This window comes from Urocitellus parryii, chromosome 7 (genome assembly GCF_045843805.1).
Source record: "Urocitellus parryii isolate mUroPar1 chromosome 7, mUroPar1.hap1, whole genome shotgun sequence".
Lineage (NCBI taxonomy): Eukaryota > Metazoa > Chordata > Mammalia > Rodentia > Sciuridae > Urocitellus > Urocitellus parryii.
The window spans coordinates 149,956,761-149,980,444 of NC_135537.1; the positions used below are offsets into that span (position 1 = coordinate 149,956,761).

The 23,684-nt window shown below is 33.7% G+C and overlaps 1 protein-coding gene across 1 annotated transcript in view; it reads right to left on the reverse strand.

The window, feature by feature from the left end:
* The window catches only part of Brip1 (BRCA1 interacting DNA helicase 1), a 146,183-nt gene that overhangs the window by 22,193 nt on the left and 100,306 nt on the right, over positions 1–23,684 (reverse strand). The window contains exons 16-17 of the mRNA XM_077801069.1: positions 20,902–21,061; positions 19,414–19,535 (exon numbers count right to left, since the gene is read on the reverse strand). Of these exons, the coding sequence (XP_077657195.1) occupies positions 19,414–19,535; positions 20,902–21,061 (282 nt within the window). The remainder of the gene's footprint in view (positions 1–19,413; positions 19,536–20,901; positions 21,062–23,684) is intronic.

The window sequence follows — 23,684 nt, forward strand, 5'->3', positions numbered from 1 at the left end:
CCACAGCTTACAGTAAGTGGAAAAGAATATAAGCACAAATGACTATCAAATAAATGTAATTTTTATTACAGTGTACAGAAGAAGTTAGGAAAATTGAGAAATGAAGATATGTTATGAATTTGGTTCAATGGTAATGAGAGCCTGACTCCAAAGGTTGAAGGAATGGAAAAGAGGTCCGGGTTGTTACACATTGTGGAGCTACAGGCCTACATGACCATGTAGATGTGGAACTTATTTAAGAGAAAAAAAGCTGGGATGGGGATGTGGCTCAAGCGGTAGCACGCTCGCCTGGCATGCGTGCAGCCCGGGTTTGATCCTCAGCACCACATACAAACATTTAAGATGTTATGTCCGCCAAAAACTAAAAAGAGAGAGAGAGAGAGAAAAAGCCAAAAATTTTTCTGATTTTCCAGCTACTAAGAGGAGTCCAATGATCCACCCAGAGAAGACAAAAAGACATATATTTGAAGGAGAAGATAAATTTAGCTTAATGTTAAAGAAGAAATTTTTAAACTCTGAGCTAAATTTGACCACAAGAGTTAAAACAGTCAAAAATGGGAAAAACTGGGAGTCAAAGATCTTAGTAATGATAGGAACATTTATTGAGCTTTCATACAAGTTCATGCAAAATAGATGTTACTATTGCATTTTACAAATAAAAAAATTAAGATTAAAAACATTAAGGTAGAGCAAGGATTTGTCTGACTTAAGAACGGAAACACTAGAGTCTAACATTGTATAGCTTTTCTGAGTGGCCTTAGGTAAGTTAAGTTTATTGTGCCTCTTTAAAAACTGAATGAATGAAGAAATCTAAAAATGCCTAGTGCAGTGGCACACACCTGTAATCCCAGTGATTCAACAGGAGACTGAGATGGGAGGATTACAAGTTTGAGCCTTAGCAACTTAGTGAGCAACTTAGCAAGATCCTGTCTCAAAATTTAAAATATATATATATATATAAATAAATAAATATAAATAAAAACGACTGGAGATATGGCTCAGTGGTTAAGGGCCTCCGGGTTCAATTCTTGGTACTTACTTACTAAATAAATAAAGTAAGTAAAAAAATGGTTCCAAAATTTAAGGACAGTAATTTATTTACCTATAACAAACTTCTGGGATTAAAAACTCACAGAAATCTACTATGATTCTTAGCAACTAGCTAATCTAATATTAAAAAGCAGGAGCTACCTGGGCTACCTTCAGCTAGTCAACTTAAAGGACATCTTCCATTTAGTATTCCTAGGCAAGTATATATTTTTGTAGTATTAGACTAATTAAAAACATACATTCTTGGAAAAATTGTGGACTTTCAAGATAAATTACCAGAGTTTATACTTTTAGGAAGATATAAAACTATGCAAGAAAAAGCAGTCTTTTCAGTGTAGGTTGAACATTTATAATCTGGAAATCTGAAAATGAAAATGCTCCCAAATCTGAAATCTCCTGGGCGCAGATACCAGATATCATGTGGTGGATTATAGTCAAAATGCAAGCACACTAAAGGTATTGCACCTTCAAGCTATGTGGATACGGTGTACATGGAAAGAAATTAATTTTGTATCTAGACTTGACTCTTATCCAAGAGATATCTAATTTTATATTTACATATATATGTTAATAGATGTATGTGCACAAATATTCCAAAATTTTTTAAAACCCCGAAACAATCCAAAATCCAAAATACTACTTGTCCCAAGCACTTCAAATAAAAGATATTGAAACTGTAATTTCATAACTTTTCAAACAAAAGGACAAGCTTTAGAAAAGAAAACAGAACAATATACTCTGACAAAGAGCTTTCAAGTTGGTAGGGAAGACATATGATTTTATATCCTCTCAAAGGAACCGGTCAAATTTCTAAATTAAAGTTGCATATTTAGAATTTAAGAAAGTAAATTTGGTTTGTATAGTAAGATAAATAAATAAAAAATATAGCACCATTAGATAATTTCACATACTAGATAATGTCAAAAAATTTCTGAAAATTCTGCAATAAGGCTCATTATAATATTTAGAACAACTTTAAAAATTCTATCCAATGAGAAAAAAAAAATTTCCTGTCTCTCAAAATGCACCTAAAGCACTTTTTTGTCTTTTTCTTCCTCAAAGAAACTGACTTCTATACTTTGTTAGACCTAACAGTTGAGGAGTTTTCAAAATTGCCTCTGCCACAGACTAATGCTTTGTAATGGTGATTGTTCCTATGACAATAGTTACTTTAGAAAGTATTTATAAATGAAATATTTAGAGATAATGCAGCAACTATTAGATTAAATAAGTAAAATTATGTCTTCTTGGTCTTTTGTTTTTGGTGCTGTGGATTGAACCCAGGGGTGCTTAACCATTGAGTCACATTCTCAGCCCTTTTTAAAAAATATATTTTTATTTAGAGACAGAGTCTTGCTAAGTTGCGGAGGCTGGCTTTGAACTTGCAATCTTCCTGCAGTGGCCTCTCAAGACACTGGGATTATAGGCGTGTGCCACCATGCCTGGCTCGTCTTGGTCTTTTATCTTTCATTAAAATAAATGAATTTCTCTGTATAACTATTCTATATTATTACATTTCTTGCAAATTTTCAAACACTTTTTAGCAATCCAAAAAGACCTTTAAAATACTGCCAATATTTTACCTTGGGGAATTATTTTATGTGAAAAGTAAAAAATAAACAAACAAAAAAACAACAAAACAAAACAAACTTGAAATGAACCATATATAAAGGTTAACTTTGAAATATTTTTATTATTATATTCATACTCTTTAAATTAGTAAACAATTAATTAATTAATAAATTAAGTATCTTTGGGTAATCATATTTAATTAGAAAAAAGATAACACTAATGCCTTAGAAAAGATAGGAAGACAATACACCTTATTTTAATGACACCAGAATCTATTTTACATTGTAGATTTAGTGATTATCAGGCATGAAAATCAATGCTCAATTTAAAATGACATACAGCATATGTGAAAAAGCCAGTTTCTCCTGCCAGCAAAGAGCCTAAATGTTAAGTAAACCAAAGGCTGGAAGGGATTAGTTGAAATGTCAAAAGACAACCTTTTACTTTTACCTGCTCATCCTTATAAACACATTCTTATCCCTCAGGCATGCTTTCCAAACAAATAGTTTCAATATGAAGCAGCATAAAGCCCAAGGCAAGCTCTGCCATCTTGTAACTGTCAAAGAGATTAGTCTTTGATCTATTTGGGAGGTCACTGCCCACATTCACATTAGCTATATAGTCTAACAATATTATACCTGTTGACCAATGCTTCTTTAATGCCTAATGAGATAGACATTTCATATTATGGAAGTTAACTGTGAATGTTTTTTCTGAGTTTTGACAAAAAGTAAACACCATAAATTGAGCTCAAATGTGGTTTGGAAAGATGATCTTTTAGACCATTTAACATTACTTCTCAAATACATCTTACAAGCCTTTCCCCAAATAGAAAGTTATATTTAACTGTACTCTCTGGAAGGAGTTTCAATCATTTGCTCCCCAACCATAATAAATTAGTGTATGTGTAAATTTGGAGGGGTATGAGAACAGAAGGGAGAAGGCAAGTTATTTTATCCAAGACTGCATATTCAAATGTCCACGGATGTGTTTTGTGTGGACCTTACCACAGCCTCAAATAATGAGCATTATTTGCCAAAATCTAAAAATCTATCTGTTTTACCAGTATCCTCAACTACCTCACTCATTTAAATAATCTATTTAACTCATGTAGCCACTGGAGTTTGTAACCCACCAGTTCAGATACTACATGAATTCACAAAAATTTTTGATAAGTGGATCTCAAAGTTCATACAAAATAAAAAGCACCCTTAATTTGGTAGCTTTTACACAAATAAAAACATATCTGGATCAAAATTTAAGTAGGAATTCCAAAATAGCAGACATTGACGATCAAGTTTGTCTTGTAGTTAGAGAATTTTGTAAAGATTTCCAGTAGATAGTATTTGAGTAGAAATTATATGACTTTGTATTCTGATTTTTACCATTATGATATACTTGAGATTAAACTTCAAGTTCCTTAAATTCTCCATGTCTTAATTTTATTAGAAATGGTACAAGTAGTATACTACTTATAGCAGTAATAGACAACATAAAGTAATCAAAAATATTATATTCCATATGTCAACAACAAATTTAGGTCACAATTTTGAATACTGGATTATTTTTTCAACTTTCAGTCAAACCAAACTGTGTTGGCCTTAAATAGCTCTGTGCAAGAGTAGCCTTTTAGAAGTTTTATAACTAGCTTCTGAAGAAATAAATGGTGTGACAAATATGAGCTGAAACTATAAATGCATCTCTTCACTTTACCTCTACCTCACATGAAAAATGATGGATTTTATCCCATTTCAGACAAAAATGCTATGATTTCAGTAATAAATACTTTCCTGAAAGCAATCTACTTAGCTGACTATAGTTTTTTTTTTTTCATGTAAGCTTGAAGACAAAAGTTCAAGTCTCCAAATAAAATAAAGAACAAATACCAGCTAAGCTCATTAATTAAAAATATTAAGAAAACTTTTCTTCGGAAAAATAAACACATTTGTCTAGCAAATACTCAGGAAGAACAGTTTTAACTCTAGCCAAGGTACAGGGCCTAAAACCTAAACATTTATAGCAAACCAAATCTGGAAGACAGAGACTGTGCATTAGAGACATTTACTACTCCATATCATTACAGTGTATAAACACTTTTATCATTGTATCACAATATAAATTCTGACAGTTAGAATTCTAAATTCAGCATCAGATCTCATATGTGAAATAATTTAGCTAGATAAAAGGAATATAGCTGGTTTTATTTCATCTGGCATATTTTCAAGATTTTTAAGACATTGGTTAACCAAATATAGTACATATTTTTTCTAAATGAAGGGAAAAAAGTTTCTGCCCAGAGTTAAGAAGTCAGGATCACTTTAAAAATGAAAACAAATTATATTAGAAATAGTTTTCATAGTACTTACATTCTGTTACATTAGGACTTGACAAAATAATCTACCAAGAAGTAAGACTGAAGACATAACAACAAAATAACCTATTTCACGCATGGATAAGATGCTTATTTAACAAATAAGATTAGTTAAATTAAACTTTGTGCTATAAATCGTCAGTATTGTGGGAGAGGGACCTGAAAATTTCAAATTTAAGAAAATGGGCTGGGTGTATGGCTCAGGAAAAGAGGGCTAGCCCAGCATACACAAGGCCCTAGGTTCAGTGCTCACCACATACAGAAAGAAAGGAAGGGAGGGAGAGAAAGAGAATAGAGAAAAAAATATATATTCAAGGCAGGTATCTTCTGGCCTCCACATATTCAACTTAATTGGTTAAAATAAGTTATTAGTGTGGCTACTATCCAGAATAGTTTATTGGGTAACATTTAAACACTCCTGAGTAAATGCTTCAACAATAATAATACAAAAACATTTCAGTTGGGATGGAACATTAAATTTTAATTTTTTATTATTACAAAAACAACTGTCAATATAAAAGCATGGGACAAAGTAAAAATTAATATTTCCTACTAAAAAGAAAAACAATTACTACTTTAAGACCTGCAAGAAATTTTAAATATGCTTATTCAATAAAGGGCTAAGTTCAAATTTTTTAAAAAGAGCTAAAGGCTTGGGCTAGGGATATAGCTCAGTTGGTAGAGTGCTTGCCTCACATGCACAAGGCCCTGGCTTCAATTCCGAGGACCACAAAAAAAAAAAAAAAAAAAAAGCAATAGACTTTGTGGCAATTTAGTTAGGCCATCCATATTAAAATACTGCTCAGATAAACCTGCAAATGCTTAAATTATCATCTCTAGAAAATGCCACCATGCATGCCATGGTCTATTTTGAAGAAAGGAAGTAGACTGGCAAAAGCACATGGCTTAAAATCAAGCAGTTGTTTGACCTTGGATAGGCCACAGTACGGCCATATAGCTTTAGCTTCCTGAATTTCTTCTTCTGTAAAAAGAGGAAAATAATTCCTGCCAACCTTATCTCACAGAGTTGGATGCATAAATGACAATGAGCATGAAATAGTAAAGTATCCTATGTTAGGGAAAAGCAGGCTAGAAAGTCATTACTTATCTACTTCTGGAACCCACTGAAGGTTTCCGTGGACTTTACATTCTGTTGTAATATACTGTTTTAGGTATATAAAAAAAGTCATAGGACTATTTAGGCTATATGGTCATTTGTTATGTTATGGACCCCCAAATCAGAGTTTTATAATGTATGAGAATGACAGCATGAGAATTAGAGCATTAGGCTAAATATTGTTTCATTCAAATATTTTATTTCCTGGGTTCAATATCCCAGCACTAAAAAAAGAAGAGGAAGGAAGGAAGGAAGGAAGGAAGGAAGGAAGGAAGGAAGGAAGGAAGGAAGGAAGGAAGGAAGGAAGGAAGGAACTGTAAGGTTTAAAAGAATGAGCCAATATTAAGAGGCTTTGTCAAGGGAATGAGTAGTGCAGCATTCAGTGAGGATAGGAGAACTACACCTACATCTATACCTACATCCATGTAGCTCTGGAAGGTGGTCAGATCTCTTATGGAAGAGGCTTGTGGAAGCCAAATGATGTAATAATAAGCATGATGGCCCTGGGGGAGTTACATAAAGATTTGTTGGCAATGGCAGGTGTAGAAAGGAGAAGTTAATTCCAATGACAGTGGGCTCAGGCAAGATCAAACATTTAAAACCATCAGCAAGAGAAAGCATGTACATAAAAAAAAAAAAAATTAAATGACTATTTGAAAACACACCTAAAATGTTAAAACTCAGTTGATTACCTCCACTAGAGATTTCTATTTTTTTTACTATTTACACCCAAATTATCTTCTAGATGTAAGATCTGATTAAAAACTATACTAGTACTTTCTACCTTTAAAATATTATTTCCAGAAATATACAATTCAGACCTTCTCAAATATGAATGTGAGAGTGTGAAAGTAAGGCATATGGAATCATAGCATTTTGAAAACTAATGCTTTATTTTAGAAAGTAATGAAGACTTCTGGTTTCAAGAAGTAAAAAACAAAACAAAACAAAACAAAAAAGACATTGCCTCTTCCCTTACTTCTCAAAAACTGCCCTTCATTAAAAGATAGAGAAACAATCTTCAACTTCAATTAAACTAAGTCACATCTAACTCCAATCCCCAATATATGAAAAGCAGATGGACAAATGGTAAATGTGCAGAAAGGAGAAAATTCAAACTGATGTACCTACAGAACTATTCTGGGAAGTAAGCCAGTTTGGCCTGCAGAAGTCCAGAAAGTCTCAGGAAATGGAAGTATAAGGAACTAACTCAGGAAACTGTTAGAGAAAATGTGTACCACAAAGATCAAAGAGCAGGCTGGGTATAGTGGTGTTCGCAAATAGTCTCAGCTACTTGGGAGGCTGAGACAGGAATATTGAAACTTTGACGCTGGGCTGGACAACACAGGAGGACACTATCACTTATAAGAAAAATAAGAAGGCTATACCAAGATTATTGGTAGAGTGCATGCTTGATAACCTAGGTTCATTCCCTAGCACTGCAAAAAGGGAAACAAAACATGAACAAAAAATGAAAAAAATGAGATGGGGGAAACCCAAGACCCAGGAAACTGGCGATCTAACACAGAAAACATGCAAATCAAATTCCTAGGATAATAGCAATGGAAAAAAAAATTCCTCAGGACACCAACACTTAGATGGGCTGAAAGAGCAACTTAGTCCTAACTGAAGCAGCAGATCAGAGGCTTAAGAAGTGATAACTCCACTCCAGAGGGAGAAAATGACATATTATCTGATAGGCCAATTAAAAAATAATTGTAGTGAGAGGCTTGTACAGATCTATTTGAAGAAGACAGAGTTAAATGAAGATGAAAGACCTAAAAAAAGAAAAATGGTGGGTGGAGGAGTATATAATTAACATTTCAAAATAGGAAGGAAATCATTTGACTACAGTTAATAGTATTTTCATAATCATGGTAATGTGAACATTGATAATAGGCTTAATTTTAAAATTGTGACATAACTATATTCAGGTGATATATGGGAAAAGCAGAGTGAGCTAAATCCTTATTTCAATTAGGAAATTAATAATATGTCTAAAATCAATTAAATAAAAATAAAATATGGAGGTAAATACAGTTAAAAGAAGTGAAAAACCACTCCTCTCAGAAGCAGGGGCTGGGAATGGGGTAGAAGCCAAGGAATTGTTATTATAAGAAGTCATCTACTATATTTAGTATATATTAGACTCTTAGTAAAAGCTTTATTGGACTTTTTTCAACTTGATAAAAAATAATTTAAAAATAAATGCAGATAGTTCATTTTAATTCATGACATACATTTGTATGTCTTACTATATAAAGCAGTGGTGCTTAACTGAGAGAAAGTTTGCCTACCAGAAGGTATTTGAATCTCTAGAGATATTTTGGGTTGTTACAAATGGCAGGCATGGGGCTGGGGCTGGGGCTGTAGCTCAGTGGGAGAGTGCCTGCCTCGCACATATAAGACACTGGACTCAATCCTCAGCACCACATAAAAATAAATAAATAAAGATATGTGTCCATCTACAACTGAAAAAATATGTAAAAGAAAAAAATGGCAGGCATGGATGAGGGGCCTGTTGCTACTGACAGCTAGTAGGTAAAGGCCAGAGATGCCCCCAAATGTCCTACAATGCATAGGACAGACCTCACAACAAAGAATTATCCTGTCCAAAATGTCAACAGTGCCAAACTTAAGAAACCCTGATGTAAAGTAATTTTAAGCCACAGTGATGCAACAGGAAAAGACACTATGAGCTATTGTACAGTTTACTATTCTCTCTGGCATTTTGGTGTTATCTGTCCTACAGTTAGAAATCATTTTGTATGACAGTATAAACTGAACTATCTCAAAGTTTTAGTTTGAACTGTCTATGACAGTATGAACTCTCTCAAACTGAACTCATTCTCAAAGTTTCAAACTTTTAATCTCAGTTAAAAACAAGAGGGACTGAAGTTGTAAACATTGAACAGCGATGTCTACTACAGTATAGTTTATCTGAGAATTTAAAACTTTATTGTTGGACAAACAAGTGACATAACACATCAAAAGCCCATCCACATGTCTGCACCCTGTCAGCTTTGAGGGTACCTGATGAGTAAACTGATTAAAATCTAAAACCAAATTTCTCCCCTGAAGAAAAATAATTCGTTTTAGAGAGACAAAAGTCAAACAACAATTCCACAGCTTTCTTTGAGGTATTGCTTGCTGTTCTGTTGTTATTTGTTCTTTTTTTTCAGAAGAGATGGGAACAAAGCATTTTATTTTCTCAGTATCTACTGCCCAGGTAGATATATAAGTTGTCAATTTGCTTAGATTCAAACTAATTTTTAATTTTAGAACTTCAAGATATACTTATGGACTGCTTTTAGTAATACTTTGGGCCAAGTTTTTTTTTTTTTTAAGCTGTAAAAAATTATCTAGGGAGGGAAAAAAGCATAAGTAATGAAAGCTAAACTTATTCTAGACTTTTAGAAGTGACAAGGTTTTTCTCCCCTATCTCTGATTTTGGCTAAGTGTTTCCAATACTTCTACCAGCAAGTTGCTGGACTCCTAAATGTTAAAGAGTTTAAGATTACAGCTCTTTTAGTTTATATACATAGCATTTCCCTTGGGTAACCACATGTTATTATTGGAGCTAGATCCAGGTGGGTTTCTGTATCAGATGCTACACTATAACCAGAACTCCACTCCACTCTGACCTCAGGCTCTGTTCCTGGATCTGGTTTCCTACAGTTTAGAATAAACTCCCAAATCCTGAAAATGGCATATAGAGCCCTAAGTGATTTGGCTCCTAAATACCTCTCCTAGTCCGTATTCACATGCCAGTCTCCCAACTCTCTCTCTAACTCAGCTTCTTTCAATTTCTGAAAACTGCTATCCTCTTTCACACATTAGGACCTTAGCATATGCTGTTCTCTCTATTGAGAATACTATTTATCCATTCTGTTCACCTACATAACTCCCAGCCTTCTTTCCTGTGTCAGCTTAAATATCACTTCCTCAGGAAGCCTTTCTTGACCCATAAAGACCTGTTATAACATTCTCATGGTTCCTGTGACTTTTCTTATAGCCTTCATCACAACTGTGATTGTTTATTACATTAATGTGAACATTCCTTGCTTGACTGTAAACTCTATGAGAAAAGGGGCTATAATCTGTGTAGTATATCACGGTGTTCCCACAGTCTACAATAGTACTTTGTACTTTAAGCCAGGTATTAGAAAAAAAGAAAAAAAAGGGTTGTTTCATTATTCTGAGTAGTGTTAGAATTTGAAAAGTTTTTGTTGTAATCTGGTCTCTAATGAGCTGATATCATATGTTTGTATATTTAAATTTCAGTGTTGACAACATTCAAATCTCACCTTTCTGGTTCTTCCATTCCTTTTAGGCAAGTCAATAGGAGTAAATTGATGTCTATAGAGAAGGTGAAAGGTGGTGATCAACTTCATTTTTCCTAAGCTTCTGAGAACCTAGTTTGTATTCCTCCAAAATTCTTGTCCTTTACTAAATGATAGATATCACCAGTATAGAGACAGCATGTCCTTTACAAATGATAGACATCACCATGTTGCTCACTTTTGTATCTACTACATTTAATACAAATTAGGATTTTAGTAAATATTTGTTAAATGAATTAATAAATGAATACTGAAACACTCAAGATCATTAAAATAATTATGATAGAAAAGTAATTCTAAAGAACTCAATGAATCTACTCTAAAAGGATAGATGAATCTACTTAAAAAGTGTGTTTCTAAAACTGATTGATACACTACAGTTCTTTATATCCCTCCCCCTATTCATCTTCTCATGAATATTCATACTGCTCTCACAGCAACCAAAACCAAAATAATGAAGGGACAAACTCATTCTCCTTATAAAGAAATCTGTCAGATTTAAGAACTCTAGTACTGCCATCATCTGACATTTTATTTATATATATATATTTATATTTGGGGGGTACCAGGGATTGAATCCAGGGGTGCTTAACCACTGAGCCACAACCCCAGCCCTTTTTTATATTTTATTTAGAGACAGGGTCTTGGTGAGTTGTTTAGGTCCTTGCTAAGTTGCTGAGGCTAGCTTTGAACTCACACTTCTCCTACCTCCACCTCCCAAAACACTGGACTTACAGGTATGTGCCTCCATGCTCGGCCATCTAATATTCTGACAAGTGAAAGCACTAGTTTAATGTGTGCTGTATATTTATTAACTCTGTCATCCTTTAGGGCAAGGACTGTGTCTTATAAAATGTTCACAATGCATGGAAATCTAGTATGACAGGTGTGTGTTTGTTGGAGACAATAATGATGTAACAAAATTAAAGTAGATGCTTGTTTTTTCAATTAGGAATGTAATTTTATTTTTTTATTTGTTATGAATGTAATTTTATTTTTTTATTTTTATTTTTTTAAAGAGAGAGTGAGAGAGGAGAGAGAGAGAGAGAGAGAGAGAGAGAGAGAGAGAGAGAGAGAATTTTTAATATTTATTTATTTTTTTTAGTTCTCGGCAGACACAACATCTTTGTTGGTATGTGGTGCTGAGGATCGAACCCGGGCCGCATGCATGCCAGGCGAGCGCGCTACCGCTTGAGCCACATCCCCAGCCCCAATGAATGTAATTTTAAAAGATTGGTTAAAATAATATATTCAAAGCTGAGTTTCCAAAATTAAAAAGAAACAAAACAAATCCAAATAGCTATTATAGGCTAATACTAAAATAGATATTTAGATCACTACTTTAATTTTTTTTAATATTTATTTTTCAGTTTTTGGTGGACACAACATCTTTACTTTTATGTGGTACTGAGGATCGAACCCAGTGCCCTGCACATGCCAGGTGAGTGCGTCACTGCTTGAGGCACATCCCCAGCCCCACTACCTTAATTTTAAGTAGTTTCCAAATAAAATCTACCTTGGGGTGTGGGGATGTAGCTTAATGACGGAGCAAGCACTTGCCCAACATGCAAATCCCTAGCACTGGAAGGAAAAAAAAAAAAACTTATTTTGGAAACTAAACATACTATACTGCTTAAAAAAAATTTATTACCTGAATACATTATTTCCATCATTATAAAAGCACTTCTGACAATGAATATTACTATCAAATTTTATTAAACTAATTATAAAAAGTTTAACATGCTACTTTAGCATTTTTAAAGTATAAAATTTTTTATCATGTGCTTAGTTTATTAATTTTTCCTCAGAGTAAAGGTACAAAACTCACAAAGGGAGAATATTTCTATTCTAGTGCTAGATCATCTTTTAAATTTTTTTCTATTAGACTACCTTAAGGAATACAAAACAGAGTGACATTTTAAAATCTAAATATTTTATTTTATCATGTCTCACAAACTATGTCCATGTTACCAGTTTGAGATGTGGGTGACTAAATCATAATGTTGAAGGCTTTTGTAATTGTAATTGACCAAAGGGTTTGCTTTAAATACCCACTAAATAGGCTGTCTTATTATACTGTGACTTAATTGCATTAAAAGAAAACAACTTCTCTTTTAGTTATATTTTTCCACTGACATCTAATCATATAAAAGCCTTGGTTCACTCTCATGCTCCTCAAATACTTCATTTTAGTGCATAGAAAGTTTTCTTTTTAACTATTATACGATTAAGTATGTTCTTATAGAATGATCAGAAGCATCTGGGAAAGGTAGAAGAGAAAAAAATCCTCACTGGGAAAGTTAGCTTAATGCTTGCCCTTCAGAGTGGCCCATTATCAACATTTCATAGTGGGTTTCTTTATTTTCAGGTCCCTGAGGTATGTGCAATAAATTACGACTTGAACTAAACAAGTCACACTTGGCTCCAAAATGAAATTTTCCTACCTCTATTTTCTAGTCCCCAAGGTGGGAAGAGGAAATCCTGGTCACAGCCAAAGAAGTCGTATTTTTGGCTCTAACATACATTTTCCTGCTTTTCTAAAAGCCAAACTCTGCTATTGAGACCTAAAGTCTTAAGTTAGTATTTTAAACTGTAGTTTAATTTTTACTTCCATAATCTTTCTTAAATTTAAGAAAAAAGCAAATATCAAATTAATGTCGCTGTCTTCTTTTTCCCACTCAAATCATTTTTCACTGATCTGAACCTTTTAAATGTGAAATAAAATGAAGTGGGAAAAATAATGCTGAAATAGATTGTTTCAATTCTATAAGATGGAATATTTAAAATTTTCACTTCTAAATAAATTCCATTATTTTTGTATGTTAAACTGAGTATTAATGTAAAAGAAAACTATAAAGTTCTAGCTTAAAGTCCAGTAATGTGATGCATAGTTTTAGAAAAAGCATTTATGGAAATAATTTAATCTGTCAACTCCTTTTACAGACTACAAGATGGCAGATGTCATCCTAAGGTGACACTTTATCTGCTCTTCCCTTAAGTGAGTGTAGAATTTTGACTTCCTTCTAGCCAAAAGAATATGGCAGAGTATGGGACAGTCACTCCCTTAAATTAGGTTGTGTTATAAGGCAAAGGGATGGGAAGTAACTCTCATGATTAGAAGTTATTTAAGATTCTGTCTTAGCTGACTGGTGTTAGAAAGTATCCTGTTGGTCTTGAAGAAGTAAACTACTATGCCATAAGAGGGTGTATGAGAAGGCCATATGACAAGGAACTTTGAGTAGCTTCTGAGAGTCAAGAGTTGTCTTGGGTTATAAAGAATCTCAGTCTTAACAGCCACAAGGAACTTAATTCTGATAACAATTCAGAAGTATTATCTGATAAGAAGCTGAAAGAACTTGAGAGAGCATCCCAAGCTCCAGATCAGAATATAGTCTTGTGGAACTCTGAACGAAGGGCTCGTCTCAGCCATGCCCAGATCCATGAAACATGGAGTTAATAAATGTGTGTTGTTTTAAGGTACTCTGTGATATCTGTTACACAGAAACAGTAAACTAATACAAAGAGTGATAGCCAGTATAATCAATATAAGATACGCCATGTTTATTATGTTCTACTATTTATTATATAAAATGTAAGATACTATTTGGGATTGAGCATTTTCTTCCATAACTCCTTTAATAACTTAATACTATAATACACTGATAGCCCTTTTATTTATTTATTTTAAAAATATTTTTTAAAAAATTTTGGGACACTCAATTACTGAGCCACATCCCCAGCCCTATTTTGTATTTTATTTAGAGACAGGGTCTCACTGAGTTGCTTAGTGCCTCACCATTGCTGAGGCTGGTTTTGAACTTGCTATTCTCCTGCCTCAGCCTCCCAAGCCACTGGGGTTATAGGAGTGCTCCACTGTGCCTAGTTCTGATTACCCTTTTATGAGTCACTTTAATGTTTATTACCATTCTGTTCATTATCATTTAATAATTACTATTATTACTGTGCCTTAATTAAGTCTAGGAACAAAGAGTTGTTTTATAAAAAACAACAAAACCAAATGTAATCTTAAGCTTATATCAAACCTCCATTCAACCATTGATTAAGATAATATAGAAAAAATAGATATCATTTTTAACAATAATTATATATTAACTTGTACACAATGTTTAAAGATACAATCTGTGGCAATATAAAAGAGGAAGAATGAAGATTTAAGATAATAGTTTTAACCCATAACATAAACTCTCAAAAAAAAAAAAAAAACTAAAAAGAATACCCCAAAAAGAGGAGAATCAAAACACAGGTTGAAGATCCCTAATGTGAAAATCTGAAATCTGAATGTTTTAACCACTGACGAAACTCAAAAAGTTTTGAAGTTTGGAGAATTTTTTATTTCAGATTTTGGATTAGGGGTGTTCAACTGAAAAAGACTCCCTTTAAAATTAAGGGAACCTTCTTGATAACTTTTTCTGCATCCTGTATTTCCCCATAACAAGAGTAAAGGCTGAAGGGCTGTCTACAAGCCTGACTGACACTAGGGAAACTGAGCCTGACATATTTCTGATTAACACAGGTTAAATCTACAAATGTATATTTCCTGTCTTTTGTCCAACTCTGCCTTCTCTTATAAAAGCTTTCTAAGCTGGGGGCCTTGGTGCAGGCCTGGAATCCCAGCTACTTGGAAGGCTGAGGCAGTGGAATCTCAAGTTCAAGCCTGGGCAAAATAAAAAAGGGTTGGGGATGTAGCTCTGTTGTAGAGTGCTTGCCTAGCATATGCAAGGACCTGGGTTTGATCCCCAGTACTGCAAAATAAATAAACAAACACACAAATTAAATAAAACAAAAGCTTTCTATCCCCTTGATCTCCATTAAGATAGAGATTTGAGACAGGAAATTCTCCTCTGTCTTCCTCAAAGGTGACTCTGAATAAACCTTTTTTCTCACCTACCTCCTAAGTTTTCAGTGGAGTGATGAGCAGTAAAGCCATTCTCTTTAATAACACAACCAGTAAAGCCCATGCAAATAATCCAAAATTTGAAAAACTCCCAAATCTGAAACACTCTGGTCCTAAGCATTTTGGATAATATATATTCAGTCTGTATTATACCACAAATCAACTAAATACAAAAAAAGGTAATGATGGAATTGAGGAACAAAAAGCATATGACATACAGAAAATTGTTAAATGGCAGAAGTCTTTCCCCATCAGTAACTAGAGATAAAACTATACAACTCTTCAAAGAAAACATTGGAGGTGAATTTCATAACCTTGCATTTTTGCCTATGGTTTCTAAGTATGATACCGAAAGCTTAGTTAACAAACAAAAAGATAAACTGGACTTTATTAAAACATGGAAGTTTTTTTTTAATTTCTCTTCTATCCTATAGGTGTATACAAATAAATATTATCAGTAACATGTTCTGCCTAGCCACTCCATAAATGTGTGATCTGTAACAAATGATTGTTGTTTTAAGTCACTGAATTTTAGAACTGTTACACAGGAAGGATGAGTCTAGACATATGGCAATAAGAGGGCCTGGGGATATGGCTCAAGCGGTAGCGCGCTCGCCTGGCATGCATGCGGCCCGGGTTCGATCCTCAGCACCACATACCAACAAAGATGTTGTGTCCGCCAAGAACTAAAAAATAAATATTAAAAATTCTCTCTCTCCTCTCTCACTCTCTCTTAAAAAAAAAAAATGGCAATAAGAAATACACTTCCCTTGCATTTCTCTCTTCCTGTCCCTGGATGCTACAGCTTGGACTATTCTTGGGTCCACCACATTTGCACCTTTTGGGAAGCACTAGGGGAAAACCTTTAGAACCACCCTCTTTTTCTCTATCCAGAATCCAGTGACACTTCTGCTTTGTGATTTTATGCAATTGAGCCACTGGGATTTGGATAAGCAGAACAACGACAAGTAGGATCATGACAGAACTGTCAGAGCAGGTCACCAGTGTTTTTTTTTTTTTTTTTTTGGCTGCCATAAGGTGGGTAATTTATTCTACCATGGGAAAATTGGGCAATTTCCCTTATCATAAGGTAAAAGTAGAGAAAATGGAAGGTAAAATGCCATATTCATAAATACACCTTTTAATTTTAAGAATTTTTATTTTTAAAAAAGAATAACATAATAAATATTCTCATCATATTTTCTTAAAGCTTTTATTTTTAATTACAAATTATGGAAAAAGTTAAAGTCCCCTTTGATAACTATTTCCAGTATCATCCTCATCTCGTACCCTTAGATGTAATCAGTACTGTAAGCTTGATGTGAATCTTTCCAAGCTTCACTATTTTGTAAGTGTAATATTAGTCAGTAATATTTGACAGTCTACTATCAGTCATAAAGCTTATCCTCTTTTCCAGCTCTCAAGAACTCACATAGGTTTGAGAAGTAGAAGGATTAGCAAAAATGCAAAAACTAATTCCAGAGGAAAAAATGTATATATTTAAGATATTGGAGCATAGTTCACAATAGCTAAACTGTGGAACCAACCTTAGATGCTCTTCAGTAGAGGAATGGATTAAAAAAAAATGTGGCATGTATACACATGGAATATTACACATCAATAAAAGAGAATAAAATCACGGCATTTGCAGGTAAATGAATGGTGTTGGAGAAGATAATGTTAAGTGAAGTTAGCCAATCCCCAAAAAACAAATGCTGAATGTTTTCTCTGATATAAGGAGGCTGATTCATAGTGGGGTAGGGAAGGGGAACATCGGAGGAATAGACAAATTCTAGATAGGGCAGGGGGTGGGAGGGGAAGGTAGAGGGCATGGGGTTAGCAAGGATGGTGGAATGTGATGGACATCATATTGGTGTGAACATACTTTGTATACAACCAGAGATATGAAAAATTGTGCCATATATGTGTAATAAGAATTGTAATGCATCATTTATTTTTTTAAAAAATCAATTAAAAATTTTTTAAAAAGCAAAAAAAAAAGATACTGGAATAACTTGTGGTATAAAGAGGAAAAAGGATTCTCCCACTTTAACAAAGCAGCAATAATGTAATAATGCAGTCACAGAGTAAAATGATAAGACATCAGAAAACAACAGTATCAGTGTCAATAGCAGTACTATCAGTAGCACTCGTGTGGCATGCAGCACTAATGAATGTTGTTGAAGCAACAGTTTTCTAGAGTAGATGCGAACTGTTTCACCAGTAGCAGTGAAGGCAGGATAAGCCATTTTAGAATAGAAGTCATAGCCCAGCATGTGGGCATCAGTGCCCTCAGTGGTAGCACAAGTAGTTGGAGAAAGGTAGTAGAAGCTACCAAAGCCAGTAGAGGCTGAAATGTACATTATGAATTCTCAGGTGGGACTTTCAAAAGTTCTAAAGAGGCCCAGAGGGTACCAGAGGAGTCATGGCAAATAGTCTTTTTATTGTTAATGTTACTCAAAGACTACTAGGGCTTAGAGAAAATAAATAAATAAAATTATATAATTCACAGTACCCAGAAAAGTATTAACAATAGAGAAGATAACCAACCTACTGAAAGAAATTCTATTTTGGTATGCCATCTTAACTGGTTGTACCCAGGAGGCTGCCCACTGCCAAAATACCTTAAGTTTTGGTCTCAAATTGCTAGCACCTTCAAATGTCTATAAGAAATTAAATTACAGAATATGTTCCTTGATGAAAGATAACATCAACTGTGATGATTAATTTGGGTATTGACTAGTCTGACAGATGCCTAAAGAATTGGTAAATCACTACTTTGTGTTTGGGAGGGTATTTCTAGAGAAGATTGGTGTGTGGGTCAGCAAAATGACTGGGAAGAACCAGATCTGAACATGAATGAGCATTATTTTAGTCAGCTCTTTCACTGCTGTGACTAAAAAGACCTGACAAGAACAATTTTGGGGGAGGAAAAGTTTATTTGAAGGGTCACAGTCCATAGGAAGCCGGCTCCATTCTTCAGGGCTTGAGATGAGGCAGAACATCATGGCAGAAGGGTGGGGCAGAGGAAAGCAGCTGGAACTCCCATTTGCCAGAATCAAAATATATATCCCAAAGGCACTCCCCCAGGGACCCACATCCTCTAGCCAAAACCCCACCACCTTTAGTTACCACTCAGTTAATCTCTTTCAGGAGATTAATTGATTGAGTTAAGGTTCTCATAACTCAATCATTTTGCCTCTAAACCTTGCATTGTCTCACAAATGAGCTTTTGGGGGGGGGACACCTAATATTTAAACCAAAAGAGGCACTATCTAACCAGTTGAGAGCCAGGATGGAAAAGGAAAAGCTGCAGGGGGAAAGCTTTATATGGTTCTTCCTTGTAGAGCTGGCAGGTTTCTGATACTACTGCCTTTAAATATCAGACTGCAGGGTACTTTGACCTTTGAATTCTGAGACTTGTACTTCAACAGAAGTCTTTGGGAGCCTCTCAGGCTCTTGGCCTTAGACTAGATCATCAATATACCTAATTCTAAGGCTTCCAGCTTTGACCGAGTCTTGAAACCAGCCTTTCAGTGGCCACTGTGGAACTTTCCAGCCTCTGTTAGCCATTATTTTCAGCTCTCTGCTTGGGTATAATTTCCTGGCCACAGCATATAACACTTAAGTACAATCAGAGTACAATGGTGCTACTGGGGTGAAGTGAAAGAGATCAGAATTTGGTGGCAGCTAAAATTGTGGAATAAGTAGGGCAGTGCATTATAGAGAGGACCTTAGAATTCCTTGGGGGGATTTATGAGATTTATGAGTCTAGAGCTAAGAGCTTATAAAACAGAAATTATGGGGCTCCACATCAAGCATTTCTGATTCAGCAGTTCTGAAATAGAGCCTAAAAAACTGTATTTTTACCAAGTTCCCTGGTAATACTGGTGCTAGGACCACAATTTGAAAACCACATTTGTCAAGCAAAAGATAGTACGGGTTAAAAATAAATATTTTTCTACTAAACCTTTTTCAGATTCTTCATAAAGATAAAATGAGGATACAAGAAAAATGTATACTTCTTAAAGCTTTGATGGCCTACCTGTAGATCTTTGACATTTGGAAAAGGAATTCCTATTGTTATGACAGCACGGGCATTGTCATCTGAGAAATCCAGACCCTCACTCACTTTACCACGACAAACTGCTATTAGCAGGGCTCCATCTTAATCAACAGAAAATAAACATTTTAAATAGGATATTCAAAATTCTCAGAAGTGGCTTATTCTTGACATTTTGTAAAGACTAATTATTATTTATATTTTAGGAGATATACTGTTAAAGTTCACTGTCTTAAATAAATAAGGAAAATAAGCTGGGTGGTGGTGCATGTCTGTAATACCACCTACTCAGGAGGCTAAGATGGGAGGACCTCAAGTTTGTAGTCAGCCTCAGAAACTTAGTGAGGGCTTGTTTCAAAATGAAAAAGGGCTAGGAGTATAGTTCAGTGCTAGAAGTATAGTTCAGTGCTAGAATGCTCCTGGGTTAAGTCCCTAGTACCATAAACAAATAAATATAAAGTCTGCAAATGTAGCTCAGTGATAGCTCAGTGATTGAACCTTGGTTCAATCCCCAACACTGCAAATAAATACATACATACAAACAAAACAAAATTAGATGCAATATGGTAGTAAACTAATTTACAAACTGTTATCTCCCAGATAAATTATGCAATAAAACCATACAAGAGTAGCAATTGTGTATGAACTGAGCAAGTATGAACTAAAAATTGAAGTTTCAATCATTACCTTTTACCACCACAAAGTAAAATTCTTAGAACAATTTAAATAACTTATTTGTACTAATTATGAGACTGAATAAATGTTATATTGAAAAGTGTTCAAAACACTATATGTACTGTTAACATTAAAAGATATTGACAATTATAGTATTTTCATTGCTTCATTGTTCATAAATTATTGCTATTAGTCCTTCACATTAAACTGTATGGAAATTCTCAAGCCTGGAAACTGAGTCCTCAGTTATGTTTTTTTTTTTTTTTAGTTGAAGGTGAATACAACACCTTTATTATATTTATTTATATGTGGTGTTGAGGATGGAACCCAGGGTCTCACACATACTAAGTGAGTGCTCTACCACTGAGCCACAACCCCAGCCCCCTCAGTTATGTTTTGAAAACTCAAAATGTATCTTATTTAATAGAATATAAGCAAAAATTACATTATTTGCATAAAAATATATGTTCCATCTGGCTAGTAAGGAAATATTTATACATATCCTGACTGCCTTCTTGCACAAAATATTTCAGTTAGTGTAAGGAAAACCATGGGATACTGCCTGATTGCACGCTGTTTTTTAAAGTGGAATTGGCACACACAAGTGAAAATATCATAGGAGGATAATTCCAAATAAAAGAATTTCTTTTTTCCTTTTCACCTAAGATAATAAAATATAAATTTTCTCCTAACTGCAATTCATTTAAAAATATAATAGAAATGAAATTCTAATACCAACTTCTTACTTAATAATAAAAATATTTTTTCATTGACCATGAAATAATTTCTAGTTACCTTTCTCTCCTTTATACTTGATTGAGTCATAGTACACCTGCAACAATTCATCAAAATCAGTTTTTTCTCCTCCTTGTGGTTCTACAATGACTGTCTTCACCAACTCCAGATTATGCCACAAACCAGTATGGAGCCAACGTTCTCTTAATTTTTCTAATAGCTAAAACAGGGAAAGGTAAAAAGATTAAATTTTTGTGTATCCAGCTGAATAAATTTACAATTTTTTATTTGTTTAGAGCTAATATGACTATAATGTAACCATGGCAAATGTATTAACCTTTCAGTGTCTTTTCTCATCTATAAATAAGGTAAGCAATATCTCATTAAAGCTGTGATTGGGTGAAATTCCTAATAAATATTATCAGCTGCTTCTGTTAACAATACTTTTGCCATTAAGCTACTGCTGCTGCTGCTGCTGCTACTACTATTATTGCATTGTGGTGATTTCAAAAGCAGAAAAAAAAATTACTTCTGTTAGAATTGGTTTTTTTCCCCCCTTGTGGTGCTGGGGATTGAATTCAGGGTTTTGCACATGCTAAGTATGTGCTCTTCCACTAGGCTACACCCTCAAACTCTAATGTAAATATATTTTAAATTCTTTAAGTCTAAGGAAAAGTTCCTTAATATTCTTAACCCATCTTGAATGAAGATTCTTAAAATGATTTTACAAAGTACATAGCCAATTAAGCTCACTGTTTGAAAATGGGATCATCATTAATAACCCAAATCATTATGTGGCTCAGCGGTAGAGTGCTCGCCTATTACATGCAAGGCCCTGGGTTCGATCCTCAGCACCACATAAAAATAAATAAAATAAAGAAATTGTGCCCAACTACAACTAAAAAAATAAATATTTTAAAAAAGTGTTTTTAAAAAACCCAAATTGAATAGATATATAAATTGAACATATTTTAGTAATAGAATGTTAGAGTAAAAATAAATAATACAAAGTTATTGAAAAAAAAGGAAGCCCAACACTAAACCTCATTCTTAAAAAAATACATGGATTACAGAGAATCATCTTTAGATATGAATGATAAAAAACTTCACAATTCAAAACATATGAATGCAGCAAAGGCAACATTTAGAAATACTCTTACAGTTTAGAATACACTTATTTAAATTTTTTGAAAATGAAAGAACTACATTCTTTTCAAGGAGCTAGAAAGTGAAATAAAACAAATACAAAGTAGAAAAAACAAAGACAAAAGATAGATACATGCAAAAGACAAAAGCCAATGGTACAGAGTATAATTTAAGTTCAATTATTTTACCCATTGTTGTATGGCATGTGTTCTATACCATGTGGATCAGTTTTTACAATGTAGGCAAAAAAAAAAAAAATGCAAATTCCCTAAAGAATGAAAATAAACCCATTTTTGTAAGATGGTAATGTAGGGTTATCATCAATCTAAAAGTCTTCCATTTTGAGTACCTCATGAATTGGCTATTAGAATCTGCTTTTGGATTGTGTCCTGTTTCTGAATCAAAGTCTCTCAGTGCTTACAAAATATAGGCAAACAAAACAAAAAACCAACTCCTGACAGTATTTAGAGCAACTGTCACACTGGATTTTCAGGGAAGACTAAAAGAATCAAAAACATTCATTGAAATTTATTAAATTATTTAAATTTCAACTAAAATTAGAAAAGGATAGTTGAGAAAAGCATAAAGTATCTTGAGAACATATAAAATCAGATGAACTATCATGAATTTGCATAACTATTAATACATAATGGAATTTAATCCATGATATACTGTTTTTCCTATATCTGAAAACATTGACAACATTTCATCTTTGACTCATTGATCCTGGAATAACAACTTTGAACACTGTAGTTCACAAATATTCAAGATCTGGAGAAAACCCTCTCATGCTACTTGGGTAAGATAATTAGGTTAATAATTCCAGGATATATACCACAACTAGATTAAAGAATTCTATTTTTAAAAGAAAGTCTGAGAAATAACAAAGAATTAGTTCAATGTGCAAATTTTCCACTAAAGAAATCCGGCACAGATATTTTTCCCATTATATAGAAAATAATTCAGAATATTAGGGAATTAAACATGATTTTAAAAATGTAAAAGCAGGCAAGATAAATCCAATTATTTCAAATTTGTTATAAAAGTTGAAAAAAACCCAACATTCATTCTTTCTTTCTTTTGGTTTCTAAAAGAACTTCAGAAATTTATGCACAAGCAAATGGTCAGATTCATAAATAAATCTTGAACACAAAAATAACAAAGCACAATATGCAATATTGATTCCATTTTTAAATTTTTAAAGAAATATAAAATGTTTACATATTACTGGGTCTTTAAGAAACGTGTCTGCAAGATAATACTGTTGAGTTCATTGATATATCTGAGTTACTTCTAGCTCTAAAGTTTGTTGATTCTACCTAATTTTTAAACAAAATTGTCAGTATATAATAACTATGTGTCAGGGATTAGGCAAGAACAAAAAGAAGAAAGCAGAGACACAGACTATATTTTTCTATGTTGGCCTAGAGGTCTGCATTACAACTTTAAAACTTTATTGTTAAATATAACTGGATTAAATATCTCAATCAGAAAACATAAAATGGCTGAATAGACAAAAACCTGATCCATAGATAAGTGACTCACTGTAGATTCAAGGTCACAAATAGGCTGAAAGTAAAAGGCTGGGAAAAAGATATTCCTTATAAATAAGGATTAAAATAAGACAGGAGCAGCAATACTAATGTCACAAAAATTACATGAGGATAAACAAGTTAATTCATCAGGAACACTTAACA